Source organism: Cetorhinus maximus, chromosome 13 (genome assembly GCF_964194155.1).
Source record: "Cetorhinus maximus chromosome 13, sCetMax3.hap1.1, whole genome shotgun sequence".
NCBI lineage: Eukaryota > Metazoa > Chordata > Chondrichthyes > Lamniformes > Cetorhinidae > Cetorhinus > Cetorhinus maximus.
Window position 1 is genome coordinate 62661990 of NC_135891.1, and position 22489 is coordinate 62684478.

Below are 22489 nucleotides of genomic sequence, written 5' to 3' on the forward strand. Positions count from 1 at the left end.
TTATCAGGGTTTTTGAATGAATTTGTTATCAGGGTTTTTGAATGAGTTTGTTATCAGCGTTTGTGAATGGATTTGTTATCAGGGTTTGTGAATGGATTTGTTATCAGGGTTTGTGAATGGATTTGTTATCAGGGTTTGTGAATGAATTTGTTATCAGGGTTTGTGAATGGATTTGTTATCAGGGTGTGTGAATGGATTTGTTATCAGGGTTTGTGAATGGATTTGTTATCAGGGTTTGTGATTGAATTTGTTATCCGGGTTTTTGAATGGATTTGTTATCAGGGTTTGTGAATAGATTTGTTATCAGGGTTTGTGATTGAATTTGTTATCAGGGTTTGTGATTGAATTTGTTATCAGGGTTTGTGATTTAATTTGTTATCAGGGTTTGTGAATGAATTTGTTATCAGGGTTTGTGAATGAATTTGTTATCAGGGTTTGTGATTGAATTTGTTATCCGGGTTTGTGATTGGATTTGTTATCAGGATTTTTAACTGGGTTTGTTATCAGGGTTTGTGATTGAATTTGTTATCAGGGTTTGTGATTGAATTTATTATCCGGGTTTTTGAATGGATTTGTGTATCAGGGTTTTTGAATGAATTTGTTATCAGGGTTTGTGAATGAATTTGTTATCAGGGTTTGTGAATGAATTTGTTATCAGGGTTTGTGATTGAATTTGTTATCAGAGTTTTTGAATGGATTTGTTATCAGGGTTTTTGAATGGATTTGTTATCAGGGTTTTTGAATGAATTTGTTATCCGGGTTTTTGAATGGATTGGTTATCAGGGTTTTTGAATGAATTTGTTATCAGGGTTTGTGAATGAATTTGTTATCAGGGTTTGTGAATGGATTTGTTATCAGGGTTTGTGAATGAATTTGTTATCAGGGTTTGTGAATGGATTTATTATCAGGGTTTGTGAATGGATTTGTTATCAGGGTTTGTGATTGAATTTGTTATCCGGGTTTGTGAATGAATTTGTTATCAGGGTTTGTGAATAGATTTGTTATCAGGGTTTGTGATTGAATTTGTTATCAGGGTTTGTGATTGAATTTGTTATCAGGGTTTGTGAATGCATTTGTTATCAGGGTTTGTGAATGAATTTGTTATCAGGGTTTGTGATTGAATTTGTTATCCGGGTTTGTGATTGGATTTGTTATCAGGGTTTTTAACTGGGTTTGTTATCAGGGTTTGTGATTGAATTTGTTATCCGGGTTATTGAATGGATTTGTGTATCAGGGTTTTTGAATGAATTTGTTATCAGGGTTTGTGAATGAATTTGTTATCAGGGTTTGTGAATGAATTTGTTATCAGGGTTTGCGAATGAATTTGCTATCAGGGTTTGTGATTGGATTTGTGATTGGATTTGTTATCAGGGTTTTTAAATGAATTTGTTATCAGGGTTGTGAATGGACTCACTGCTGGAGTTGGATCAATTTTATAAGTACACTCACAAAGATGCTGGTCTCCCAAAGATTCAGCTGTTAGCAGTTTGTACAAGCAGGAAATTCCAACCGTCTCCAAGAAACTGTTAAAAAAATTTCCAGGGAGAATGAGAAGTGATCTTTCCACTCACAGGCATTTCAGACCTTGTTATTAAAATCTTACAATCCCATTCCCAGGACACCACAGTTCCGGAACATATTCTCAGTTTAGTGTGGAGATGTGAATGTGTTTTCAAGCATCGATATGTGTGGGAAGAGGAAAGCGAGTATGTTTGAGTGAATTAATGCTGGGAAAACATTTTGAAGCATACTCACTCTCATTTCCTCCCACTCCTGACCTGGGAGGCATGGACTCCTGCTTGGGTTCAGTTCTTCACGTGTGGCGGGCAACTCAACTGTGGAGGCCGTTGTCTTCAAATTTTATCCCATCCTCATCTGCCATCCACTTTTTTTTTGCATAATTGTCAAGGGCTTGAGCGGCTCCCTCTGCCGACCTCCCCACTGGGAGCATTGAGGCCAAGTGTTCCTACAGCTGCATCAGTTAACTCAGCCCAGGCTAGAGATCAAACCTGGCACCTGCTGATCTTTAATGTTTTGTATTATGATAGGCCATGCTTTAGCTCTTTAGGCTGTCATTGCATTAAATTTAACTGGTGGGAATGGGTTAATAAAATAGACCTCCAGTATTAGCAATATCCTCCTCAATGGGGAAAATCATCAGGCTATAATGTTGCTGATGCAGCATAAATGGGGAAGCACACTGAACACTGGAGAATTAAAGATGGAGGAAGGACAGACACTCTGACAGCATCGTTGTGCTTCTCAGCTACATCAAAGGCAAAAAGTCATATTTTTGAGTTTTTAACAATAGATATTTTCTCACGTTCAGCACCCCTCATAAACTGGTCTGGAGTGTGCCTCCTTTTGTCCCCTCGATCTGGAGTGTGCCTCCTTCTGTCTAGAGTCTTAATACACAGTAGCCAGTCCTTATTCTACACATCGACTTTTAAGATGTATGACACTCCTACAAGTGAATTCTCTTTTCCCAAGAGTGGCACACTGGGATAACATTCAACCAAGTCAAAATACAGGCTTTGAGCCAAGTGATTTTATGTACCTGTGATGACGGGACAGTATACAGTGAGGTATATTTCCCTACACACCTTGATAGAGAAATAACAAAGACACAACTTGCTTTCTCTCTATGCATAGGGCTGGATTTTAAGGCCCCCTCTCAGGCCTGTTTTCGGCTGTGGCGGGGGGAAGGGCACATAAAATACGACAGGTGGCAAGCCCACCACCATCCTGCTCACCCCCAAGCTGGGGGCATCCCCCCCCAATGATGATATACCTCCTTTGTTCCTCTGCAAAACCCAGCCCCCCCCACCACCCTCGCATCCCCCATTGCACCCAGCCCCCTTGCACCCCCCACCGCCCCCGCGCTCCCCAATCCCTCCCAGTCCAATGCCCTGACTTACTTCTCTCCGGGATCCTTTTCCTTTTTATCCGTGGGCCTGCTTGCAGTCCCAGCAGTGTCCACTACTGCATTCTGGAACAATTGGGACCACTAAAGCTGATGGCCAATCAGATTGGTTGGCAGCTCTCGAGGGTGGGACTTCCTCCCACTGAGGGGTGGAAGCCCGACTCTCTGCTCATTTGGCCTGCCCAAAGTGTGTTATGGCTGCCGGCCAACTCTTGTATCAGGTTGGGGTGTTGTGGTGGGTGAGCAATATACCACCTCCACATGAAATCCTGCCCATAGTGTCTAACCATTCATTTGCTTATTAAACCTTAAACTAGCCTGATTTCATTAAACAGCTAGCACAGAGCTTTAAAGCAACCAGACTGCAATATTAAAACATTGTGACTGCTCCCTCTGGCTCTGACTGACGGATGGTGGGAGGAGTGGGGTGGCTACCAATAGAAAGTGGTGAGATGAACTCCCTGCACAAAGAGCTCCAGCCAGTCAAGGCTCTATCTCCTGTGGTCTCAGGAACAGCTGTCAGTCAGAGTCACTACTTGAGCCTGGGGCCTTGTCTCTGAACTGTGAAGGGGGTTTGAAACAAAAGCAGATTGTGCCCCTCATCACTAAATTAAATATCGTTCATCGATATTAAATAAATACAATCTTCATCAATTAACAAAATCAATATGTGCCTCAACTTGACACCCTGTGCTTCCTATTGCCCTCAGTTTATAAGCTTATATTTATAAAGAATGCAAAACCAGCATTTCTGGAAGTGAATTCATAGCCCCAATTTGAATTCCGCCCTCCTGGCAGAAACCAGGGAAGCAGGAATACTCCCCTGGGCCCCACAAGGAACCTTAGCCCCCACTTAGCCAGCTTCTCCTCCAATCGCAATCATTTCAGGAGCCACACACCCAGCACCCACTCACCCCTTCAACACTTACTCAACCACTGGGAACTCTTACGAATGCCTAACCATGGTCTCCTGCCACCTGAATCCCGGCCCTCTGGTCAGCCAGTGACGTTCAAGGAGGGAGTTGGGGCCTGAAGTTTAAAATGAGACCTGGGAGGCCTCCATATGCGAACTTGTTATTTGTCCTGGCCGCTCGCACGAACATTTGTTGCTCAGCCAGATTTCAGAGTCGAACCCTAAATGCCGACCTGGTAAGTACCAGACAACACACAGTGAACACAGTGTGGAAGGCCATCTCCAGTCACTAGAAATGGATTTCAATGCTAGGGAACACAACCTGTATTCAGTTCCTGTATATTATCTAGGTGGTATAGCTAGTTGTGGCATTGATTAATGTACCATTATTAATGGATGGCCCTTAAGTAAGCATCGGAAATGACACTGGTTGGACTTGTAGCAGTTAACCAGCACATACAGCTGTTTCTAGCTGAACTTCAAAAATCTAGTAAGAATGAGGGCTGGTGAAGCAAAATTGCTGAAAGGAAAAGACCATTTTTGTCCAGTAAGCAACTTATAATTGCGTGTTTGGTACCTACTGCACAATGATTTGCTGTTGGTTGATGTTGCCCTATGCTGTTCCTTGAGCTTTAATGTAGAAACATGCCCCAAGCTCAAGAGTGTGGAGAGATTTTAAAACGTTTGTCTTCTTCCCTTTACCTAAACAAGACTGTTGGGCCACCCATCTCCACAAAGTTACAGTGCTCACTCCCCTTACTATAAAAAGGGCACTTCAGCAGGACACATGAAGACTGTTGAATGGTAGCAGCATTTGGATCAGCTGCTTCTATGGCTGCTTATGCTGCTAATGAATGGTTACAGGCCTTCAGTAAGACCTTTCTACGGCTGGTTATACTGAGTGCAGCTTTCCAATTCTATAATGTCAGATGAGGGGTATACAGGGGATTTGTGTGACAGGACTAGTATCTCTGAGTCATTGCCAATCACACACTCCAGTTTTGAATGTGAATAAGGATTATTGGCGTTCCCCCAGTGCCTCAGCTATCAGTTATGCCTCCAAGCAGCTGGTAACACACACTAGCGGGCATACCCTGGCACCTCACCTCAGCTGATGAGCTAAACTAAATGAGGGTATTATCAGCATTGTCTGGAAATCGGGCATGAAGTCTGGAATGATGAAAGGGGAAGATGATCCTAGGAAGGGGACGATGGCTCAGAAGACAGACATCAGAAAGGTGTGTGAGACTTTCAGGGGACTTTACTGATGAACCTGCCTTGTGGCCTCGAGAAACATTGGGACCTTACTAAGTATCATCCCATAGTTACCAATGAAACCTAGTTGCAAAAATGCTGTTGCTTACAACGTACAACTGACACACCCTTGCATCCACCCCTCGACGAGAGGAAGGAACCTGAAGAAGAATGTTAGCTGTGGAGGAGTACGCTCTTACCTGACTTGGAGGTGCCAGCCCTCTGCCACCATGGAATTCAGCAGATGGCTTTGGCACTTGGTAGACCTGACTGTGTGACTGGGGTGTGGACGGCACCTGGTAAACATTATCTCTTGACCCAGAGCTAGGAGTTGAGGACACATTTTGATGTTGCTTTGTTGGCGCCTGGTAAATGTTTTGCTGAGTGGGCCTGCACTGTGTTGAGTAGGGGGAGGAGTACAGAGACGGGATGTCGTACTGTGATCCAGTGAGCAGCTGCAGGCGATTTCCAGGGGCGATGCCTTGCCGCCCGTGAAGAGAGCAGCGCCACCATCCCTCATCTCCTTTGACGTTGCGTTCTATCACGGTCAGTATGTCTCCTTTACGGAATGCGAGCTCATCAGGTGTCTCTGCTTTGTTGTCATAGAGAGCCTTTGCCATAAGATTCTGTAACAAAGGGAAAGGGACATTTAGCAACAAGAGAAAAAGCTAACAAGACCTTTCCTGCTATAAATGCACTCTTTATGGTGGCTTCCGATCCAGCAATGCCTCAATTTAAAATTCTCGTCCTTCTTTTCAAATCCCTTCCTTGTCTCTCCCCTCCATATCTATGTAAAACCCTCCAGCCTCACAACCCTCTGAGCTATCCGCACTCACGTAATTCTGGCCTCTTGTGCATTCATGATTCCTATCGCACCACCACTGGCAGCCATGCCTAGGCCCCAAGCTCTGGGAATCCCTGCCTACACTTCTCTGCCTCTCTTTTCTCGGGTGATATATAAATGCAAGTTGTTGTTGCTGCCTGGTGGGGCAGGACCCTGCTAACCAGGAATATTCCACGTTCCATCTGTGTAGGGAGTTTGCCGATCTCAGCCACTAAGATTTGCTTTAGCAGGCGAGGGAAGGGAAAAGATTATCCATCAGGAAACCCATTCCCGATTCGGTTGCTTGAGTTGCTAGAATGCAGCCATGCATGGGTGAGGACAAAATCAGATGTGATGCCTGCCATGCTCAAATAGCCAGCTAATACAGGTAGAGTACCTCAAATCCGGCTACCTGAAAACCAGCAGTGTCTGAAAACCGGGCATTTTTATAATGTTCCATGGATCAATTTTAATTTAGTAAAATTTTAAAAATAACTTACTTGGACAATTCGGTTAGGTGCTGCATTGGTACAGTGGGGCTCCAGACTAGTTAGCGGCTTCACATGCCAATCTATCCCATGCTCTAAGTGATCCTTGACCCCACCAAACTCGGCTTGACCCTAAATTCCCACAGCCCGAACCACCTGACCCCAAATCCAGCAATATCCGAGGTCCAGCATGGCCTCGGTCTTGGGGGTGCCGGATTTGAGGTACCGTATCTGTACTCAGCAACAGGGCACACACATGAAGAATGGCCATGAGTGAGATGCTGGAAGGTGCCCAGTGTCTGTGCAAAAATTCTCTCAAAGATTCTGGGCTCAATTCTCACCTACCCTCCATGGTGAGATGCATTGTCCTCACCTTATAGAACCTGCCCCACTGCCAGTTCAATGATCAGATGGAATGGAAGTAGGGCGGATTCTATAACATGCCTGGGACTTACTCTGCCAGATTACCACCTAGACAATGACATTGAAAATTTGCCTCTTGGTGACTTTTCAGGGAGAAAATAAGTCAAGGCAAATAAAAAAATGGAACGGAATATATATACAAAAATATGAACACACGTAAGAACATAGATAGGGACATGACCATGCATAGGAACATGGATAAAAACATGTGTCAGTACACAGAGTGCAGACATGAACACAGAGAGGGATAAGGCAAAGACATGAACATGTGTTGCGACACAGATAGAGCCAACACGGTTGAATGTCTGTGTGTCTTCTCCTGATTCCCTGTCATAAATTCAGTAGATGAGGATGTAGACAATTGCAAATGGCCATTTACGGCCTGGTTTTTAGCTGTGGAACGAGCATCACTTCATGTTTTCAGCGCTGTTTGGCAACAGTTGCTCTTGTACCTTACGCAGGTTTTACCCTTAAATTGCAAGCAGTAGCATCTGTTTTTCTGAACTATATGCATCCCTTGTTTACTCAGCTTGGCAGTTAGAAAACATCTGCAACAAATACACTGCGATTCAGGATGAACAAGGTGCTGGGGGTTATGATTACAGGCCCCGAGGGGAGGAAATTAGTTGTGGTAGTTTTCTTGAATGCTTCCTGACTGCCATCTGAGAGCCATGTGTGACGCCATTTATGGTCACTCAGTCTAAAATGGGAAAAAGGGATGAGGATGGAAAGAGAGGAGACTTTCATGCTATCAGCTGAACCAAAGTTCTCAAAAGCAAATTTCTAACCTTACATATCAGTCAGTCCCATTTTTAAAAAATTAAGCATCAATATATTTCTCCATCTCTGTCACCGAATCACTGGTCACTTGAACTGAACAGTCAAGCGGTGAAAAATCATGGAAAATAATCCCAGGGATCAGTGCGCACATTTTTGACTGGAAAAAGAATAGGTTGTATGCTTTAAAAAATATTGACTAGAATGGATATGAAGATCGAGTATGGTGTATTACAGGCAGCTAAATTGGCATCAGCCACTTCACAGATCCTCCATTGTTAATGAGATTCATGGGCAGAACATCAATGCCCCAACCATCTTAAATTTCACCACATGGGTTGGTTTAGGCAACCTGATTCTTTCTATAGTGTTTAATTGAAACAACAGCCATCCATTCAACTGTTGGATTGAATACATCTACTGGAAGTCAATTTCCCCTCATGCCCCATTTACTAAAGAGGGTTCCATTGTAAAGTGAACAAGACAATACCAGTATCAATGGAACCAATGGAATGTTCTGTAATATAAATGGGGTATCAAATCCCCTTAACAATGAAGAGTTTTTCCTAGCCCAATCTAATATAATCGAACAAATTTCTGTTGTAGTTAAATGATTTCTGGTATATAAGTATGTATAAAGGTTTACTCTGCTTCTATACTGATTTTTCCTCAGGTTGGAAAAGCAGAGCCAGAACAAGTGAGGATTTTTGCATAACAATGTACATATACTCGCTTTGAGGCAAACTACTTTTCAGATCCATCACTTGACGTGCTGGGTGTTTATGTCAGGAACAGAGAGCCCGATTCAATTTTGCAAATACCAAGAACCAACCATTCTCCATGAATCACAGCTAAACAAATACCAGCTTAGAAACAGCATTAAAGTTATCACAGCCAGTATACCTTATGTCAATGAACAGTTCTGAGTCCCAAAGCAAACAGAACACATTGTGAGTCAAAAAGTCCAATTGTTAGGTTGGTGTCAATCTCATCAATGCTTCTTCACCATAGCAGGAATTCAATCAAGCTCTATATGGCATTCCTAGAACCCAAAGTCATTTGTCCTGGTTGCTAGACCATCAATTAACTTTACAGTACAGTAAAAGGACAGGACAGGCGAAGGTCTCACACTGTCATACGATTGCCAACTCTGGTTAGACACACTTCTTTAGGTTTCATTACATAATCCCCCACCCAGTTGAACAGCCTTTTTTCCTCCTTCATTATTTTATAACTGATAAATGAAAATGAAAAATACACACTTTTGTTAATTCCCTATGTTTTTTTTACCCTGGCTTGCTTGTGGCTGTACCCTGGGGATTAATCTTTAATTCCTGGATGCTCCAGGTCAATCCTGGAGGGTTGGCAACCCTGTCCTCACAGAATGTTTACAAGGTTATTTCTCCTGTATGTTCCTGAAAGGGTTAATCACTGATGCTGGGTCTGAGAGTCAAATGTTCCCAGTGTATAGGAGCATGTGTGTGTCACTGAATATTCTCATTAGGCCACAAGGAATGGACCAACGTGTCCCACAGCTGTAATCAAATAAAATAAAAGATACATTTTACTTCAGTTTGTGTGCCTGGAACTCAGCTAAATGTGACAGTCGATTATTTTTAATCTAAAGTTGACTAAAGCTGCATTTACATTGGGTTCATCTACTGTTTTGCCCAGACCATTTGCCTCAATTAATTCAGCAAGCTTACTCCAGTGTTACCATAGGCTATACAGGACTCAAACACTGGAGACCATTGGCAATAGCATGCCACTAAACCTATGTAAAAAGAGCTACAGAGAATTTAAAGTCTGGCCTTGTAGACAGAGCTGAATTTACTCATTGCTGATAAACCAACGTGTTAGATAGAAACATAGGAACACAGGAGTAAGCCATTCAGCCCCTCAAGTCTGTCCCACCATTCATAGAGATCATGCCTGATCCGTACCTCACCTGTATTTACCCACCTTTCCCCATATCCCTTGATATCATTACCTAACAAACATTTGCCAATTTTATTCTTGAAGGTTTCTATGAAGCCCCCACATCTACAGCCTTTGGAGAAGGTTCCAATTTTTTTTAACCCATTGTGTGAAGAAATGCTCCCTGATTTCACTCCTAAATGATCTAGTTCTAATGTTAAGGTCATGCCCTCTTGTTCCGAATTCCCCCATCAGAGGAAATAGTTTCTCTGTATCTACTTTGTTGAATCCCTTTCTCATTTTAAACACCTCTAGTTGAGGTGTTAGGCCAGGTTTTGCTGTAGCAGGACATCTAACAGCGCCTGCCATTCATTAGACTTGTCCCTGCAACCTCCAGCTTAAAAAGTTTTCAGCCACTAAGTTGTTGAAAGTATAAATTAATAACAGCACAATGAGAGAAACGGGGCATTTGAGTCCTGAGCCAATGAGGGGTATTTCCTTACCAGTGAGATTTAAGAATTGGTAAACAGTAGAATGACTGAGAAGGCGGGTGAATTAAAGGGAGTGAATTCAAGGTCAAATCGGCTAAAGAAAGAGAAATAAGAAGGAAAGAAAGAATGGGGTGAGAGAGAAATAGAAGAGAGAAAGAAAGGAAAAGGAAAAAAATTACATTTTTAAAATCTCCCTGAAAAATTCAAAACCTGATAGAATGAGAATCTACATGTGTAACAGTAAATTTTCAGTGCCAGAGAGGTTGATTGGGAGTAATGAACAATTTTCGATCACATAATTAAAAAGGTAATTATGCTATTAATTACTAACCCTAAATATATGCGGTGAGCTTGGTTTGTATCTACCACAGAAATAAAGCAACTTGATGACATTCAGCTAATGGTGAGGCAGACGGTGAGATGTTGTTTTGTTGGAGCTAACAGCAGATAGACCACTCGGACTGGAACGTTTGGATATTTGCACTTAACCACACATCTGTTCCTCGCCTGATGTTACTGTACCATTTACACATAAATAACGAAAGCGCCAGTATCTTCACAGTTATTTAGACAGCAAATTCTGGTTTCTCCTTCTGGTTCAGTTGATAAATGCACAGTCTGTTATGGTGCGGAGCTGGGACAGAGCAGTAAATTCCCAGGTCAAAGTCACACTCTGTGCCAAATTAACTGATCTCGGTCATTTCTAACCTTCATGGATTATGCTGCTGTCTCTGGAATGAAAGATGCTTTTTAGATGTGCTGCTATTGCAAAATCTGGCCCAACATCTCTACTTGAGGTTTTAAAATAAGGAAGAGATCAACAAATTAGATACAGAGAAACCATTTCTTCTCTTGGTGGAACTCAGAACAAAGGGACATAACCTTAAAATTAGAACTAGACCATTTAGAAGTGAAATCATGGAGCATTTTCTCACACAATGGGTTAAAAAAATTTGGAACCTTCTCCTAAGATTGTAGATGTGGGGATGGTGGGGGGGTGCAGTTTCACAGAAAGTTTCAAGAATAAGATTGACAAATTTTTGTCAGGTAATGATAACAAGGGATATGGGGAAAAGCGGGTAAATAAGCTGAGGTACAGATCAGGCATGATGATCTCTGAGTAAAATGATACTTTAAAAAATTGTGGGTTTTTTTACATATTTTGTTTGAGCTATAGAAATATTGGAGATGAGGAAATGGCATATTGATTAACAGTTAAGTGTCACCCAATTGGATAATGGAAAATCTGTTCATTCTCCAATTGTCAAGCAGTGTCTTCCAATGTTGAAGGTGTTGGGCATTTTCCCTTCTTTCAAAGTCCGTTTTTATTGCCAACCTATTTTGTGGGGATTCAGGATTTAGTTTATATCTAAAATGGGAGAAAATCAATGAGGAAGAAAATAGACCCCAAAAACCTGGGTAAAATCAGGGAAAATTATTCAAAACATTTTATTTTGAACATTGAAAATACTCAAGGAGACAAAGAAAGGGTTTAAAGAAATCATAGTCAAAATGCAAATGATTACACTGTTTTACAGGACTACCTAGCAGATCTTTATTGTTGTGGCTCTTTTTCCTTACCTTTCACTATGTTGTTGGGATAATAAACATTGTTGGAGATTATACCCGGGGGGACAGTCAGGATCTTGATTTTAGTGAGCTATGTCTTGGTGTGTAACCTGAATCGGCCTTTGCTGGTCTCAATCTTCAGGGACAATCAGTGTGGGAATAACTGTGTCAGTTCACCGCTGCCTTGCTTCAAGCAACAACGGCTTATATTTATACAACACTTTAACGTAATAAAATATCTCAAGGTGCTTCACAAGAGCATTATCAAACAAAATTTGTCAGCAAGCCACATCAAGGGTTTATAGGGTAGATAACCAAAAATTCTGTCCAATAGACAAAGAGTGAGGACATCTTAGAGGAGGAGAGATGGAGAGGCAAGGAGCTTTAGGAAGGGAATTCCAAAGCTTAGAATCTGGACAATTGAAGGTTTGGTGGCCAATGACACAGCGTTGGAAATCAGGGATGCACAAGAGGCCAGGAGTGAAGGAATGTTGAGCTTTTGGTAGGTTATAGGTCTGGAAGAGGTTAAGGAGATAGGGAGGGGTGAAGCCATTGAGGATTTTGAAAACAAGGATGGGAATTTCAAATTTGATGCTTTGTCAAACTGGGAAACAATGTGGATCACTGAGGTCATACCTACTAGGATTGAAAGGAATAAAGCCTGCTGTAGTATAAAGGCTTTAACCCCTACAGCAATACCTTAAGGAAAACCAGGAGCCCTTCAGAAAAGAATCTAAATTGCACAGGCTTTGTTTCTTTTCCTGAGAATTGGGTCCAAAGATGGACGTGTTCAGATAGAATCAGCCAGCTCAGCACACACCTCCAGATCTGATTTTTTGATGAACTGACAGGAAATTTGAGGAATTTTGTTCCCCCTTAAATTCCGAAGCAAATTCATGACCCAAAAAAGTCCAATAATTTATTTTTAAAATCTGGTTTTAAAGGTCATTACTGTGAACGCTAAGTGACAGCAATTTCTTGCTTGCAAATGAGAAATTGGATAGTGGCTCTTGCCTTTAAACACTGGGCACAAGCCAGCTCCTCAGCATCGTGTGCCGCGTGTTTTCCAAAATATTTATTCTCTTCCTTGCAAGTATGGCCAAAATGAGGCCACTAATTCCACTGACAATACTAGAAGATCCAGATTTTTTTTTATGAGCAATCAATGCAAACTCCTTTCCAAATCTAAGCTGGCTGATTCCCATGCATTTAAATTCTATTCGAGTTAGTATTACAGATGCTGCTTTTCTTCCCCACCTCCTTATTGATTTGCAGGCTCTACCTCAAAGTATTTTATGGGCCGGATTTCCAGCTCGGTGTACGGACGCGCGCCTGACATGCACGAGTGTGAAACAGCGCGTGATGATGTCGGGCAAGCGTCCTGACGTCAGCGGGCATGCGCAGGAGTCAGCAGCGCGCCCTCCAACAATTAAGAGGGCTATTAAGCCATTTGATCAATTAAGTAAATAGAATTTTTCCCCTGCACGTCCAACCTTATGGTTGGCGGGTGTCCGAAAAGGCCAAGCAGCCTTTAGACTTTTGAGGAAGCCTCATCCACGGGCGGGATGAGGTTTCCGAAGTTAATTAAAAATAAAATAAAAGTTTTCAGAACTAATTTTCAACATGTCTCTGCTCATGTGACAGAGTCATATGAGGGGACATGTTTTCCTACTTTTTTAAAACTATATTATTAATGTGAAATATCTTCAGCTCCCTGAAGCAGCTCTGTGCCTTCAGGGAGCTATCTGTGAGCGCACCCGTGTGCATGCGCTGACTTCTGTGTTCGCCCTCCTCACCAACACCACCTCTCCCCCACCCCCCACCCCCCCAGGCAGCGCTGAGCATTTCAGACGCGATTCACGCTGGATGGCCGTTAATTGGCCAGCCAGCGTGAAATTGCGGTCAGGGCCTGATCGCGGGTGGCAGATCGTGGCGCGGCTGCTCCCAGGCCCACCCACCACACCTGCCCGGTGAGGGGAAAATCCTCCCCTATGTGTGTGAGCAGTCATTAGCTAGTCTCCCTTTGCATACACAGCATTGTTTGTGCTGGTCTCACAAAAAACATCTCATAGTCAGGCTTATATGGTGGGAAGACTGAAGCCATTGTCTTTGGTTCTGCCACAAACTCCATTCCCGCACCGTTGATTCCATCCATCTCCCTGGCAACCGTCTCAGGCTAAACCAGACTGTTTTTAACCTTTTATCCTGAGATGGGCTTCTGACCACAGGTCTGTGCAATCAATATGACTGCCTATTTCCACCTCCATGACATTGCCAACTCTGCCCCTATCTTAGCTGATCTGCTGCTGAAACCGTCACTCATGCTTTTGTTAGCACCAGGCTTGGCTATTTCAATGTGGGCAGCTTCCCACATTGTACCCTCTGTAAACCTCTGCTGCCCTGTCCCAACTTATGCCAAGACCCCTGTTTACCCAGCGCCCCCGTGCTCACTGACCTCCATTGGCTCCTGGTCAAGCACTTTCTTGATTTTAAAATGCTCATCCTTGTTTGCAAATCCCTCCCTATCCCTGTAATCTCCTCCAGCCCCAAAACCCTCCCAAGGTATCTATGCTTCTCTAATTCTGGCCTCTTGAGCAACCAATCGCTCTGCCATTGGTGACCGTGTTTTAGCTGCCTGGACCCCAAGCACTAGAATTCCCTCCCTAAACCTCTCCACCCTCTACCTCACTTTTTCCTTTAAGATGGTATTTCAAATATATATCTTTGACCAAGCTTTTTGACCATTTATTCTAACATGCCCTCACTGTGGGTTTTTTTTTATAATGCTCCTTTGAAGCACCTTGGGATGTTTCATTACATTAAAGGCGTTATATTAATCTAAGTCATCATTACTGATCTTTATAACTCAATGTGCAGTGTATTTACTCAGTAAATCATGGATTTAGAAGATTTTAACTTCCATGTTGACCCATGTGCACTAGGTATTTTCCCCTCAGTTGCCTTAGCATTTGAAATATTCACCTCCACAATCAAACACTTGCCATCCAACAACAGCCGTTTTGAAGATTATGAAAAGCAAATCAGTTTGCCAGCCCAGCTGATGTACAGAGCCCAGGGCTGTTGCTGAGTTGATGTCATGTACTGCACAGGCATCCGGAAGGCTGTGACAAATGGTTCATTATTAGTGGGTGTGTCACGTCACTTTGTCCAGAGAGCACCAGCTGTGACTGACCGACAGCACTGTTCCTTATCATGTTCCACACACGTTTGGTCTGGCTATTTTTATATCCCTCTTCAAATTTATTCAAGAGCTTATCAATTTTATGTTTGAAGGAGAAACATTGCCTTTGATCCCAAGGCAGCTGTCTTTTATTCTCGTTCATCATGTCCTGCAAACGTTGGGGCTGCAGGGGGGGATGAGGCAGTCCCTTCAAAAGTAGAGGGGGGGAATGTGGTGTGTGTGTGTTGTTCTTCACACTGAAATTCTTAGCTTACCCAAGTGATCAATCTAGCCCAGTCAGTGTCAATGTACTATTCAACTATGGAAACCAACACATTATTGCCTGATTTTGCCTTCACCCAATATTTACACACATGCCTACTTCTAGAAGGAGTCACTGGACCGTGATCACCAGCAGAATCTCTGGTTTATTTTACCTGCCCAGTAGCCAATTGTGGTGAAATTACTACCTCCTCATCCAAGAACACCTCAATGTAGACCAGTAATCAAACACTGAGCCCTCCTTGTCTGTGTAACACTAAGTACGTTCACCCATTAAGTCACCAGGTGGAACCCCGCCTTAAGGGGGAAGATTTTCATCAGATGTGGAGAGTGGGGAGGAGTCCAGAAAGGCTGTGCATCAAGACGGCATCACAAAAAAGTGACATAGCAACACTGTAGCATCTTTGTAATATCTGGCTTAAAAATAATTTGCCCAAGTCCCTATTATGGCCCAGCTGGTTACTGCAGTGCTTAGCTGATCTGTGCAGATGGGGTTTGTGTCAGGCTTTGTCCCTAGCTCTCCTATGCTATGTTAGCTGATTTCCGCTTGGCAGTGTTGGAAGCATAAAAATTGGCCACAGGGCTCAGGAGAGGGAGGAAGCCATCCGCATGTGTGCTCTTGATTACTCTCCAGTGACCCTGACAGGAAAAGCACCTTGTGTGGGGGTGCCGGCTGAGGATAGGATCAAGTTGAGCCAGGGTACTTCCATGGTAAAGCAGCCTGCCAGCGTTCAGTGCTGAGTCCCACTCGGATAAGGTACCAGAGGTCAACTCAGCATCTGTGGAACAGTGGGGAGATTCAGGAGAGGAGGAGGCAGCTAAGGGAGAAAATTACCAAGATTTCTTTTCCATCTGCCTCTTTCTTCCACCATGTGTTTCCAGATGTGCAGCAAAATGCATTCGGCCAACTTGCTCCCATGCCTCAATCGTGGCCCATATGGGCTCAATCTAATATCCCTGATATTGCCCCTCCACACAACGATCTGCAGCCTTAATGCCTCAGCCTCAGGATCTCTCTACTTTCTATTCTAGGCTATTTTCCTTCTTGTCTCTGATACTTTTCTTTCCTTCACCCAACATCTCCAATTTTGAAGGTTTTGCCTCCTGACAAGGTGCCCTCAATGTAAAGCACCTCATCCCAGGGAGCATCATTCAGGCTTGAGCTCAGGAATTCAACCACATCTGAGCCAAGCCCAATCGTATTCCTCTTCCAGGTGGGGTCATTGGATAGGGATAAAAAGCCCTGGCAATTTCTTCCTTCCAAGTTCAGGGAACACAAAGGCCAAGAGTAGTCTCACCCTACTCCATAACTCCACCCCCAAAAATGATACAGTTGTGATCAGCCATCTAACTACACAGCAGTTCAGGTGGCAGAATATTTAGTGGGCATAGATTGAGAGAAAAAGAGGGGTGACGGTGTGAATCAAAGATCCCATTTCAGCACAAAAACACAAGGCTGACGCAGGGGGTGGTGCAGAAACAGAATCCATTTTGTTACACTTAAGGAATAATCAGGGATTTTTTTCTTTTATTCCTACATGGGATTGGGACAAGACCTGATATTAGGTTTAAGGAGCAGATTATTGACCATGGCGCAAGGAAGTGATGTAGAACAGCAGGAGTTAGTGTTCTATCCAAGCTGGATAAATGCTGCTCTCTACTTGCTCAGTAGATGAATGCACTGCTTGCTGTGGTACTAGGCCATATTACTAAGCCATAAAGGTCCGAGATTTGTTTTCCAGTTTTTGCTGAGTTATCTAATCTCAGGCAGTGCAGTGCACCTTGAGCCTCAATGCCCCAGGCAGAGAAAAAATCAGTAAAGTTCCTGCTCCAGATTGTCACCCAGTGAGCTGCGGATGAGTTCTGGATTGAGCTGGACAACTCATCATACTCAGTGCAGCAACAAAGGATATTATACACATGTGTAAAGGACATTAGTCACAGTCAATGGTTAAACTGATCTGCATGTCAAGATCTGACCAGAACATTACACATACAAAAATGACGTGCAAAAAAGGACAAGCTGGTCCATCAAACCAGGGCCTGTCACGACAAGGCCCTTTCATAAACCCCACAGTTTTGCAACCCCCTGGAAGAGGCAATAAACCCAAGGCCAATAAGGCCAATAACTGAAATATCTCTGAAATTAGAGCTGTTGTAGTATTGCCATTGGACTCATTGGTATCAAAAGACTCCAGATAAAATTTCACTGATCCCAATACACTTAAATGTGGTGTGATTGTCGTCACCATAACTTCAAGGATGTGGGTGCTGCTGTCATGGATGACATGTATTGCCCATTCCTAGTTGATCTGAGAAGGTTTGATATCACTAAGTGCCTTGTTAGGCCACTTAAGGAGACAGTGGAGAGCCAATCACGTTGGTTGGAGGCTGGAGTTACATACAGGTGGGAATGGAGTAGGAGAATCACTGTGTCTCCTGCTAACGCAAGATGGCTGCCAATGCCCATCTGAACGTACGCACTTATCCGTGCATGAAAATCAATGTCGGATTTTGTCTTTCCAAACTTGGGTTGTGTCAGGGGTAATTTTTAAATCATAAAATATCATTGTAAATTCATGTGGCATGATCAATTAAATGAGTGGAGAACTGCAGTCATACAGATAAGAAATCAGAGGCCAGAATTTTCCAGCCCCGCTGACATCAGGCATCATGGCAGGTGTGGGGGGGACACAATATGGTGAGACAGCCAAAAATCGGTTTCACGCCATAGTGAAACCAGTTTGCCATCGTCCGCTCCACTCATCAATGGCGGGCCGTGTTTCCCTCTGCCACACTTCAGGAACCTAATTTCAATACTTTAGCATCTCATTATAAGCTCTGCTCGCCCGAATCATCCCTCCATGCTGGATCATCCGGCAAGATAGCATTTGACTAAGTGTGGCATCAAGGAGCCCTAGCAAAACTGGAGTCAATGGGAATTGGGGAAAACTCTCCACTGGTTGGAGTCATACCTAGCACAAAGGAAGATGGTTGTGGTTGTTGGAGGTCAATCATCTCAGCTCCAGGACATCACTGCAGGAGTTCCTCAGGGTAGTGTCCTTGTCCCAACCATCTTCAGCTGCTTCATCAATGACCTTCCCGCCATCATAAGGTCAGAAGTGGGGATGTTCACTGATGATTGCACAATGTTCAGCACCATTCATGACTCCTCAGATACTGAAGCAGTCTATGTCCAAATGCAGCAAGACCTGGACAATATCCAGGCTTGGGCTGACAAGTGGCAAGTAACATTCGTGTCACACAAATGTCAGGCAATGACCATCTCCAACAAGAGAGATTCCAACCATCGCCCCTTGATGTTCAATAGCATTACCATCTCTGAATCTCCCACTATCAACATCCTGGGGGCTACCGTTTACCAGAAACTGAACTGGACTAGCCACATAAATACTGTGGCTACAAGAGCAGGTTGGAGGCTAGGAATTGTGAGACGAGTAACCCACTTCCTGACTCCCCAAAGCCTGTCCACCATCTTCAAGGCACAAGTCAGGAGTGTGATGGAATACTCTCCACTTGCCTGGATGAGTTCAGCTCCCACAACTCTCAAGAAGCTTGACACCATCCAGGACAAAGCAGCCCACTTGATTGGCACCACATCCACAAACATTCACTCCCTCCACCACCGACGCACAGTAGCAGCAGTGTTTGCCATCTACAAGATGCACCGCAGGAATTCACCAAGGCTCCTTAGGCAGCATCTTCCAAACCCACGACCACTACCACCTAGAAGGACAAGGACAGCAGATGTATGGGAACACCACCACCTGGAAGTTCCTCTCCAAGTCACTCACCATCCTGACTTGGAAATATATCACTGTTCTTTCGCTGTCACTGGGTCAAAATCCTGAAACTCCCTTTCTAATAGCACTGTGGGTGTAGCTACACTACATGGACTGCAGCGGTTCAAGAAGGCAGCTCACCACCACCTTCTCAAGGGCAACTAGGGATGGGCAATGAATGAATAATTTTTAAAAATCACGCCAATGTGTTTCACTACTGTACATAAGAGACATACACCTGGCAAGCTGCACTTTGCTCGGGATTTCGAGGTTTGTTCGCCTACCTTGCTTCAGTCAGCACTTGCGGTCATCAGCACCAGGCTTCGCAGGCAGCACCACATCACTTTTAGAGGCACTCGCGGGCAGGTCTTTACCTACCAGATCAGCCATAAGGCCGGGGTGGCTTTTCAATGCTTGGGGAAGTGGGAGAGTTGGCCTCAGGCAATGGAAAAGGCTGTAGGGCGAGGGCTGTACTGGGCAAGGTGGGTATCCCAGGGTGTGTGTCGGGCACATGTTGATGTGTGCAAGTGGCCTCAAGATAGTGAGGGCTGAGGAGGCAGTCTCCAGAGGAGATGAGGCCAGATGGAGATGTGAAGGTGTGTGTGAGGGAGTGAGTGGCAATGTCCCTTGAGCTGGCAGTGAGTGAGATGCCAGTGAATGTGTGATGGGCTTGTGAGTGTGTGAGTTTAGAGTGATGAGATGATTGCCTTACCCTGGCGGCACGGATGAGATCATTCATCCATTTTCTGCACTGGATGGCTGCTGACCTCTTTTGTGCAGCGTTGGCACTGACCACCTCTGCCACTGCCTCCCAAGCCGGATTGATGAAGTTGATGAGCCTCCTGTGAGCTAAGCTGGGGTAGAGGACATCGCTGCGGGCCTCCATGGTGTCCAGAAGGCAGCCCAGGGATGCATCACTGAATCGTGGGGGCTGCACTCTTCTTGGGTTTTGGGGCCATGTCTCCACTGGAGAAGTCTTAGACTGCAAGCATTGAGGAGTGTGAAAGTGACTGCAGTTTAAATGTGGCACACGGTGTGAGGAAACAGCGAGGTAACAGCATGGTGGGCAAATCAGACGCCGCCCGCCAGTGAGATGGCATATTTCCTGTGGGTGCAAAATTAATGAGGCGGGAATGGGAAGCTATGGCGTGAAAACCCGCCATTGTGGCTGGTGGGTTAAACGAGCAACCCAATTGGGGAATTAAAAAATATGGAGCTTTTTCTCATTTTCTTAGAATGCTTTGTTTATCACTTATAAAAATATTGGAGGTGGGGCAAAGGCTATTTGACTGAGTGGGGCGGTTGACGGCAGGAAGACATGTGATACAACCTCCAGGAATCCATCCAACCAGAGGTTGCAACTCTACCTGGTGGGGAAAGCCACCTTCTCATGGGTCTTACCAGTCAACATCAGAACCATGAGCTGTGCTATTGCTTAGAGTTAAAGGCACCGGTTGGAATTCTAAATGAGGAGCATGAGGTGCACTCCCAAGATGTAGTGTAACAGTGGCATTACTTTATACTGCTGGAAAGAGGGGGAGATTTTCACAGTTTAAGTAAACAGAATATGAGCATTTCATGCACCCACCATTATTCAAATCCTGCCCTAGTGGTAACATCATAACTGTGTTGCCTGGTCGTGGCTGCAGACATCTGGATTTGGAGAGACGGCAAATAATATGATGGACACTAAAGCTGAATATCAGTCTGGGTTCTAGAGTTAAATAGGTTAGTCAATAAAGAGGGTCAACATGTTCTTCAATTAACAGTTTGTATTTTGGAACCAGTAAATAATCACTGTCCGGTTTGGGGGCTTTCTAAGCTGATAAATTGGCCTAGCAATTGCTGCACATACCTCAAGACTGTCTCCCCTGATAAGACCACCAAGAATGAGTTAAACCCAACTGATGACTTTTGTTGGATAAGCTCATTGTGCCAATGATAAGAATTGACACATTCAACGCTGTCCAGAATTGTACTGCCGACAAAGATCTAATCTGAATTCTCTTGAAAGCATCTCCTCGTGAAATCACCTAAGTATTCTTCCTCCCACCAACCCTCCCCCCACCACAAAACCCTACCCTCACTCCCCCCCTTAAAGCAACATCACACATGCTGATGAGATTAGCAATAAACCTTTCTAACCTTCGTCATGTGTTCTACGAACAGGATGTGCTACAGGAAAGAGAACAGGAATTAGGTTAATTCAGTATTGCATCAAGTCACCATTCTGAGTATCAGGAAGTTGCATATCAGAAGAACTTTTACACCTTTAAAAATTTTTAATGAAAAAATGTGTTGGCTGGTACCATGTCCTACTGTCTGCTGGTTCTAGGGTGAATCTCAGGTCCAAGCGAAGCCAGCTGATGCAAGGCATTCAGTTTGTCAAGTGCCCACAAGACACATACCTGAGTAACTTCATGCCATTTTTATACTGCTGCTTATTTTAGTTTGGATTTTATTTTCATTCTCAGGATGCAGATGTTGTTGGCAAGGTTGGCATCCCTCATTGCCCCTGGTGAGGTTCTGGAGACCACCTTTCTTAAACCATTGCAATCTGTGTGGTGAAGGTACTTCCACAGTGTTGTTAGGTAGGGATTTCCAGGATTTTGATCCAGTGACAATGGCAGGACAAGGACATGTGGTGTGTGGCTTGGAATGGAATTCGGAGGCGATGCTGTAACATGCATCTGCTGTCCTTGTTCATCAAGGTGGTAAACATCACATGTTTGAGAGATCCTATTCAAGAAGCACCCGCTTGGGGACTTAGCATCCTTAAGCCAACTTGCTTGGTGAGGTGATAGTGTCTGCCCTTGACATCAGGGCAGCATTTGACCGAGTTTTTAAAAATTCATTCACGGGATGTGGGCTTCACTGGCTGGGCCAGCATTTATTGCCCATCCCTCATTGCCCTTGAGAAGGTGATGGTGAGCTGCCCTCTTGAACTGCTGCAGTCCATGTGGTGTAGGTACACCCACAGTGCTGTTAGGAAGGATTTTGACCCAGCGACAGTGAAGGAATGGCGATATATTTCCAAGTCAGGATGGTGAGTGACTTGGAAGGGAACTTCCAGGTGGTGGTGTTCCCATCTATCTGTTGCACTTGTCCTTCTAGGTGGTAGTGGTCGAGGGTTTGGAAGGTGCTGTCTAAGGAGCCTTGGTGAATTCCTGCAGTGCATCTTGTAGATGGTACACACTGCTGCTTCTGTGCATCGATAGTGGAGGGCATGAATGTTTGTGGATGTGGTGCCAATCAAGTGGACTGCATTGTCCTGAATGGTGTCAAGCTTCTTCAGTGTTGTAGGAGCTGCGCTCATCCAAGCAAGTAGAGAGTTTTTCATCACACTCCTGACTTGTGCCTTGTAGATGGACAGACTTTGGGAGTCAGGAGGCGAATTACTCATCGCACGATTCCTAGCCTCCAACCTGCACTTGTAGCCACAGTATTTATATGGCTAGTCCAGTTCAGTTTCTGGTCAATGGTAACCCCCAGGATGTTGGTAGTGGGGGACTCAGTGATGGTAATGCCATTGAACATCAAGGGGCGATGGTTATATTCTCTCTTGTTGGAGGTATTTGTGTGGCGCAAATGTTACTTGTCAGCCCAAGCCTCGATATTGTCCATGTCTTGCTGCATTTGGACATG

At 44.2% G+C, this 22489-nt stretch overlaps 1 protein-coding gene across 2 annotated transcripts in view; it reads right to left on the reverse strand.

Annotated features, from left to right (window-relative positions):
- The window catches only part of LOC144688634 (cas scaffolding protein family member 4-like), a 141815-nt gene that overhangs the window by 53982 nt on the left and 65344 nt on the right, over positions 1-22489 (reverse strand). For both annotated transcript variants that reach the window (XM_078555436.1, XM_078555435.1), the window contains exon 2: positions 5291-5716. In XM_078555436.1, the coding sequence (XP_078411562.1) occupies positions 5291-5716 (426 nt within the window). The remainder of the gene's footprint in view (positions 1-5290; positions 5717-22489) is intronic.